The sequence below is a fragment of the Oncorhynchus clarkii genome, chromosome 33, assembly GCF_045791955.1.
Source record: "Oncorhynchus clarkii lewisi isolate Uvic-CL-2024 chromosome 33, UVic_Ocla_1.0, whole genome shotgun sequence".
In the NCBI taxonomy this organism is placed as follows: Eukaryota; Metazoa; Chordata; class Actinopteri; order Salmoniformes; family Salmonidae; genus Oncorhynchus; species Oncorhynchus clarkii.
Window position 1 is genome coordinate 743,685 of NC_092179.1, and position 8,856 is coordinate 752,540.

General features: G+C 41.8%; 1 protein-coding gene across 2 annotated transcripts in view; it reads right to left on the reverse strand.

Moving 5' to 3' along the window:
- LOC139393150 (MBL associated serine protease 1) overlaps positions 1 to 8,645 on the reverse strand; it is a 73,958-nt gene extending 65,313 nt beyond the window's left edge. The window contains exons 1-2 of one of the 2 annotated variants that reach the window (XM_071141524.1): positions 8,523 to 8,629; positions 7,927 to 8,155 (exon numbers count right to left, since the gene is read on the reverse strand). In XM_071141524.1, coding sequence (XP_070997625.1) covers positions 7,927 to 8,155; positions 8,523 to 8,548 — 255 coding nt within the window. In that variant the 5' untranslated portion in view covers positions 8,549 to 8,629. Of the gene's footprint in view, positions 1 to 7,926; positions 8,156 to 8,522 lie in introns of both variants that reach the window. The other variant, XM_071141525.1, reaches the window with a different exon arrangement.
- Positions 8,646 to 8,856: the final 211 nt, after the last annotated feature.

Consider the following 8,856-nt stretch of genomic DNA (forward strand, 5'->3'; position numbering starts at 1 on the left):
ACATTTTGGGGGGGGGGGGGGGGGGGGGCATTGGAACACGTGATTTCCGAGATAAATAATGTGTGGCGTGGCAGTGACGGTAATGATCAAGCCTTACAAACATAAAAACAAGCGCATACACACAATCACCCCCCACCCCACCCCGACACAAACACAAAACCACCCCCTTGTAAAACACAGACGCATTGCATTGTGGAAAAGCAGTCATCTGGTTCCTCTGTTGTCCTTTTGTGTCTGGCTGCTGGTGTGGTGCTGGGTGCATTGCGGTGGTGCCCTGTAGGGTTATTTGAATATGAATATGAGCTTGGTGGGAAGTGAATGCTTCAGAGTCACAGTGGAATGAATGCTAATTTATTTATTTTTTATTTTATTTCACCTTTATTTAACCAGGTAGGCTAGTTGAGAACAAGTTCTCATTTACAACTGCGACCTGGCCAAGATCAAGCATAGCAGTGTGAACAGACAACAGAGTTACACATGGAGTAAACAAAAAACAAGTCAAAAACACAGTAGAAAAAGAAAAAAAAGTCTATATACATTGTGTGCAAAAGGCATGAGGAGGTAGGCGAATAATTACAATTTAGCAGATTAACACTGGAGTTTGCAAAAGAGGGTTTGCAAAAGAGCAGAAAAGTAAATAAATAAAAACAGTATGGGGATGAGGTAGGTAAATTGGGGGGCTATTTACCGATGGACTATGTACAGCTGCAGCAATCGGTTAGCTGCTCAGATAGCAGATGTTTAAAGTTGGCGAGGGAGATAAAAGTCTCCAACTTCAACGATTTTTGCAATTCGTTCCAGTCACAGTCAGCAGAGAACTGGAAGGAAAGGCGGCCAAATGAGGTGTTGGCTTTAGGGATGATCAGTGAGATACACCTGCTGGAGCGCGTGCTACGGGTGGGTGTTGCCATCGTGACCAGTGAACTGAGATAAGGCGGAGCTTTACCTAGCATGGACTTGTAGATGACCTGGAGCTAGTGGGTCTGGCGATGAATATGAAGAGAGGGCCAGCCGACTAGAGCATACAGGTAGCAGTGGTGGGTGGTATAAGGTGCTTTAGTAACAAAACGGATAACACTGTGATAAATTGCATCCAGTTTGCTGAGTAGAGTATTGGAAGCTATTTTGTAGATGACATTGCCGAAGTCGAGGATCGGTAGGATAGTCAGTTTTACTGGGGTAAGTTTGGCGGCGTGAGTGAAGGAGGCTTTGTTTGAAAAATAGAAAGCCGATTCTAGATTTGATTTTGGATTGGAGATGTTTGATATGAGTCTGGAAGGAGAGTTTACAGTCTAGCCAGACACCTAGGTGCTTATAGATGTCCACATATTCTAGGTCGGAACCATCCAGGGTGGTGATTCTAGTCGGGCGTGCGGGTGCAGGCAGCGAACGGTTGAAAAGCATGCATTTGGTTTTACTAGGGTTTAAGAACAGTTGGAGGCCACGGAAGAAGTGTTGTATGGCATTGAAGCTCGTTTGGAGGTTAGATGGCACAGTGTCCAAGGAAGGGCCAGAAGTATACAGAATGGTGTCATCTGCGTACAGGTGGATCAGGGAAGAGCAACATCATTGATATATACAGAGAAAAGAATCGGCCCGAGAATTGAACCCTGTGGCACCCCCATAGAGACTGCCAGAGGAGCGGACAACATGCCCTCCGATTTGACACACTGAACTCTGTCTGCAAAGTAGTTGGTGAACCAGGCAAGGCAGTCTTTAGAAAAACCGAGGATACTGAGTCTGCCGATAAGAATATGGTGATTGACAGAGTCGAAAGCCTTGGCCAGGTCGATGAAGACGGCTGCACAGTACTGTCTTTTATCGGTGGCGGTTATGATATTGTTTAGTACCTTGAGCGTGGCTGAGGTGCACCCGTGACCGACTCGGAAACCAGATTGCACAGCGGAGAAGGTACGGTGGGATTCGAGATGGTAAGTGATCTGTTTTTTGACTTGGCTTTCGAAAACCTTAGATAGGCAGGGCAGGATGGATATAGGTCTGTAACAGTTTGGGTCCAGGGTGTCTCCCCCGTTGAAGAGGGGGATGACCGCAGCAGCTTTCCAGTCCTTGGGGATCTCAGACAATATGAAAGAGAGGTTGAACAGGCTGGTAATAGGGGTTGCAACAATGGCGGCGGATAGTTTCAGAAATAGAGGGTCCAGATTGTCAAGCCCAGCTGATTTGTACGGGTCCAGGTTTTGCAGCTCTTTCAGAACATCTGCTATCTGGATTTGGGTAAAGGAGAAGCTGGGGAGGCTTGGGCGAGTAGCTGCGGGGGGCGGAGCTGTTGGCCGAGGTTGGAGTAGCCAGGAGGAAGGCATGGCCAGACGTTGAGAAATGCTTGTTGAAGTTTTTGATTATCATGGATTTATCGGTGGTGACCGTGTTACCTAGCCTCAGTGCAGTGGGCAGCTGGGAGGAGGTGCTCTTCTTCTCCATGGACTTTACAGTGTCCCAGAACTTTTAGGAGTTAGAGCTACAGGATGCAAATTTCTGCTTGAAAAAGCTGGCCTTTGCTTTCCTGACTGACTTCGTGTATTGGTTCCTGACTTCCCTGAACAGTTGCATATCGCGGGGACTATTCGATGCTATTGCAGTCCGCCACAGGATGTTTCCAGTCAGGTCTGGAGTGAACCAGGGGCTCTATCTGTTCTTAGTTCTGCATTTTTGAACGGAGCATGCTTATCTAAGATGGTGAGGAAGTTAATTTTAAAGAATGATTTGTGTGAGATAGAGGGCATCTACCTTAGATTGTAGAACTGCCGGGGTGTGCAAATAACACCATCGGCAGGACACCAGCACCCTGCCGCCCCCCACACACACACAACATTAGTGTAACTTGTTTACCCCCAGCGGGAGATTGGCTCTGCAGAAGAATTATCCATACAATTTTCAACTCTCTCTCAGCTATTTTCTGGTTATCATAGGGGATGTAATGACACTCTGGTTGTGTTCCAATTCTCTACCCTTCACTTCCTCATGCATTGAAAAGCATTTGATTGGTGCTTCTTGAAAATGTTCTTTCCTCCAAGAAAACATTAGACAGTGGTTGAAGTACTGTATTGCAAACAGGTAAGTATTTTGTGCAAATGGGGAATATGATGACACCCTTCATAAAAACATAAGATGCTGCCATTTGTCGTTACCGAGAAGAACAAAAATAAAGGAATATATTTCCTATATATATTTCATTTTTATAACCATTGCAGAATAAATTCCTCACCTTTTCTGGCAGTGATGGGTTCATATTTCTGAGGTAGCCATACAACAAATTACCATACGCATCTCTCATTTCATTGGGGCTATGTAAATACAGTGCCTTCAGAAGGTATTCATACCCCTTGACTTATTCCACATTGTGATGTGTTACAGCCTGAACTCAAAATGGATTAAATATAAAAACAAATCTCACCTATTTACACACAATACCCCATAATGAAAAAGTGAAATCATGTTTTTAGAAATGGTTGTAAATGTATTGAAAATGAAATACAGAAATCTAATTTAAGTATTCACACGTTCAAATCACCTTTGGCAGCGATTTGCACACCTGGATTGTACAATATTTGCCCATTATTCTTTACAGAATTATTCAATCTCTGTCAAATTGATTGTTTGTTATTGCTAGACAACCATTTTCAAGTTTTGCCACAGGATTTTCAAGCAGATTTAAGTAAAAACTGTAACTTGGCCACTTGGGAACATTCTTCATGGTAAGCAACTCCACTGTAAATGTGGCCTTGTGATTTAGGTTATTGTTCTGCTGAAGGTGAATTCATCTCCTAGTGTCTGGTGGAAAACAGACTTAAATAGGTTTTCCTCTAGGATTTTGCATGTGCTCCATTATGTTTCTTTTTTTAATACTGAAAAAGTCCACAGTCCTTAACGATTGCAATCATACCCATAACATGATTCAGCCACCACTATGCTTGAAAATATGGAAAGTGTTATTCAGTAATGTGTTGTATTGGATTTGCACCAAACATAACACTTTCTATTTCAGAACAAAAAGTTAATTGCTGTGCCACATTTTTTTGCAGTATTACTTGAGTGCCTTGTTGGAATATTTTTGTTCTGTACTGGCTTCCTTTTCACTCTGTCAATTAGGTTAGTATGGTGATGTAACAACACTGAACAAAAATATAAGCGCAACATGTTTAATGAGCTGAAAACACATATCCCAGAAATGTTCCATACTCACAAAAAGATTATTTCTCTAAAACTTATGCAAAGATTTTTTTACATCCCTGTTAATGTGCATTTCTCTTTTTCAAGATAATCCATCCACCTGGCAAGTGTGGCATATCAAGAAGCTGATTAAACAGCCTGAGGCATATTGCACAAGCCTGAGGCATATTGCACAAGCCTGAGGCATATTGCACAGCCTGAGGCATATTGCACAGGTGCACCTTTAATTGGGGACAATAAAAGGCCACTCTAAAATGTGCAATTGTCACACAACACAATGTCATAGATGTTTCAAGATGAGGGAGCATGCAATTGGTATTCCGACTACACGAATGTCCACCAGAGCTGTTTCCAGATAATTAAATTATAATTTCTCTACTATAAGACGCATCCAACATCGTTTTAGAGAAGTTGACAGTTTGTCCAACCGACCTCGCAACTGCAGACCACATGTAGTAAACACACCTCCACATCTGGATTCTTGAAATTGTGGGTTTTCACCACCAAAGAATTTATGCAAACTGTCAGAAACCATCTCAGGGAAACTCATCTGCATGCTTGTTGTCCTCACCAGGGTCTTGACCTGACTGCAGTTTGGCATCCTAACTGACTTCAGTGGGAAAATGCTCATCTTCGATGATGACTGGCCCGCTGGAGAAGTGTGCTCTTCACGGATGTATCCCGGTAGCATCGTATTGGCGAGCAGTTTGCTGATGTCAACATTGTGAACAGAGTGGTGGTGTGGTTATGGTATGGGCAGGCATAAGCTACGGACAACGAACACAATTGATCTATAGCAATTTGAACGCACACAGATACCGTGACGAGATGCTGAGGCCCATTGTGTCATTCATCTGCCGCCATCACCTCATATTTCAGTATGATAATGTACCGCCTCATGTCTCAAGGATCTGTACACAATTCCTGGAAGCTGAAAATGTCACAGTTCTTCCATGCCCTGCATTCTCACCAGAAATGTCACCCATTGAGCACGTTTGGGATGCTCTGGATCGATGTGTACGAAAGGTTGTTCCCGCCAATATCCAGAAACTTCACACAGCCATTGATGAGGAGTGGAACAACATTCCACAGGTCACAATCAACATCTTGATCAACTCTATGCGAAGGAGACATGTCGCGCTGCATGACGTAAATGGTGGTCACACCAGATACTGACTAATTTTCTGATCCACGCCCCTACCTATTTTATAAGGTATCTAACCAACAGAGCAATATCTGTATTCCCAGTCATGTGAAATCCATAGATTAGGGCCTAATTAGTTTATTTAAATTGACTGATTTCCTTATATGAACTGTAATTTAGTAAAATCTTTTAAATTGTTATTTTGCATTTATACTTTTGTTCAATGTTAATCCATCTTCAGTTTTCTATCACAGACATTAAACTCTAAGCTGTTTTAAAGTTACCATTGGCCTCACGGTGAAATCCCAAAGCAGTTTCCTTCCTCTCCGGCAACTGAGTTAGAAAGGACACCTGTAGATTTGAAGTGACTTGGTGTATTGATACACCAATCCAAAGTGTAATTAATAACTTCACCATGCTAAAAAGGGATATTCAATGCCTGCTTTTTGTATTTTTACCCATCTACTAATAGGTGCCCTTCTTTGCAAAGGATTGTAAAAACTCCACAGTCTTTGTGGTTGAATCTGTGTTTGAAATTCACTACTTGACTGAGGGACCTTACATATGATTTTATTTGTAGGGTACAGAGATGAGGTAGTCATTCATAAATCATGGTAAACACTATTATTGCTCACAGTGTGAGTCTATGCAACATCATTTGACTTGTTAAGCACATTTTTACTCCTGAACCCATTTAGGATTGCTATAACAAAGAGGTTTAATACTCATTTCAGCTTTACATTTTTTATTAATTTGTTTTAAAAAATTAAAACAATTCCACTTTGACATTGTGTTATTGTCTGTAGGCCAGTGATCAAAAAAATTCTACATTTAAATCAATTTTAAATTCAGGCTGTAACAGAACAAAATGTTAAAAAGTCATGGGGTGTGAATGATCCCATAGGCAGTGCATCAAGAAAGTGTTTATTTAACTTAGATGTATGTATGTTACTACTCTACTGTAATTTTAATTTGTTTTGAGTAGCCTAGACAATGTTTCAGAACTCACGGTCAGTCCAGCATATTCAGGTTGTGGGAAAAGTAAATGTAAAACATGTTTTCAGTCAAACGTTGTGCTGACAGAATGTGCCATTGGTTTCTATTTCAGAAACTGTCACAATCCATAAATTACTGAATACTTTTTTTTTACATTCTGCAAACACAGTAGATAGACTGGTAGTATGTAAAATATTTGACAGTACATGTAGGCTACAGTATTGCTGTGCAATAGGAGCGCAACATCATAAACCCATTTAATCTCTGAGTCTATACCAAGACAGGACATGAAAACACAAAAATCTATAGATAAACAAAATATCAAAACAACAATTCATTGTTTGCATATAAAAGTGGTCTGTAGTCTACTTTTAAATTGTTTCCAATATACAATCAATCTTGAAGAATGTGTTGACAGGGTAGGTAACAACACATCTGCCATGCTGATGCCTATTTCCCCCCCAGGAGACTGAAAAGATTTGCCATGGGTCCTCAGATCCTCAAAAAGTTATAGTATGGCAACTGCTCAGCGTCCGACCGCAAGGCACTACAGAGGGTAGTGCGTACGGCCAGTACATCACTGGGGCCAAGCTTCCTTTTCTCAAAAGTGCATTGTTGGTTAAGGGCTGTAAGTAAGCATTTAACTAAGGTCTACACCCAATGTATTCGGCGTATGTGACATACAATTGGATTTGACAGGCACTTGCTATGTTTAGTTTGAAAAGGTCACTGCAAAATATCGAAACATTCTGCCCACACCTACAGAAATGTGATCAAAAATGCCATTGCTCTTTCTTTTACAAACTGCCGTGGCCTAATTCCAATATTGCCAAATTACACAGGAAATAAAGGGTGCTATAGTGACTACAAAAGGCGAATGGAGTGCATTTTTCAGGTGGAGTTAATGCACACAGTTTTACGACAGATCATAAAGTATACAAGAGCACACTTCGGGGAGTGTTCATGAGCACATTTTGGGAAAGGGTAGAATTGGACCATGGCCGAAGATACTGTGTCAGACACAGCAGAGGACGGGAGCATTTCCCCCGAATGCTTTGCTGCAGTAAGAGCACTCCACACTACAGTTCCATGCTGCTTATGATGTTGCCATGCTAAACCCTGTTCAGAATTCCAACCATTCTGGCATAACTCTGGTTCCTAGAAATCAAGAGATGGGTCGGGCAACAAAGCCTGGCAAACCAACCCGAACTGGCACCAGCTCCGACCAGGCTCCTGTGCCAGTGCCGCCTGGCACATCATCCATTATCATTCTCTTCACTGGCATAGCATATTACACTGGCCCATGCTGGCACACTGACATCTTTGGCTGGCTAAACCCATGCACCTTCTCAGGGACAAACTAATGCCAAATAGTTTGGCAATATGCCAGGGTCTATTGTGCCAGGCAGGCAAATCTATTACAAAAAAAGCTCTTCCAAGAATAAAAATGTTTGTCATGAGAGTTGAATATTCATTTACATTCCTAATTCAATTGACTGAACTAAATCCAGGTGGGACATGTGAAATGTGTCCCTTTTCGAGGCATTTTCTCCGTGTGAATGGCTGGCCACACACATACGCAGTCACGATTCACTTACCTTGACATAGTCGTACTCACAGAGGTAGGAGGGTTCTAGGTCGAAGTGCAGGAAGTAAAGTCTGATTTGGAACCCGTCGGGAACGCTTATGTTCCAGCGGACCTCGGACTCTTTAGGGTAGGGTTCTGGAAAGTTCGGGGAGTTGATCGTGCCATACATGTCACTCAGACAAATTACCTGAGCTCCAGCGGGGACCATGGACAGTAGGTCTAACAGGAACGGTAATAATCTGGAGAGAGAGGTATTATGATAAATCTATCTTTATCGACATGTTATAATAAAAACGAATTGTCACAATGGAAAGTAAATCGCAACTCAAATGACTATGACATAGATGGAAAAACTTTCGTTTTTGGGTATATTTTTCTTAAGGTTATTTCTGATCGTTTCCCCCAACAAAATGTGTATCCTAGTTTAAGACTAAAGTAGGCTAAATCACAAAGCGCAATTTTAAATTCACAACCCTCCCCCATGCAGCGACAGAATAAACAGTTATTCATTTAAAACAAACAATAACAATCCCATAAACATTTTAGGTTATTGCTACTGTGGGTTACAGAGGACAATTTGAAAAGTATATACTAGCCTACACCTACCCCATCATTGCCGAAGTTGCAGCCATGATACGCTTACTGTGCGAAACAGCTGAGCTTCTTTGAACAAGACATCCATGCACAAACACGAACACACTTTCCCAACCAGTGTGTACGTCATTTCTACCAACCGCATGCGCAACATTCAGAATGGGATCAGCTGGAGATTGGGACAACACGGCAGTTGTGTAACCAATATTCCACTTCTAGCAGAGGCAGTGGTCTATTGCTTTAAATAAGACTATACATCTTCCTTCAAATACGATTGCATTTACAAGATTCCAGGGTGGAAGGACCTGCATTGTTTTTGTTTTGCTTTATCTTCGATGTCTAGTAT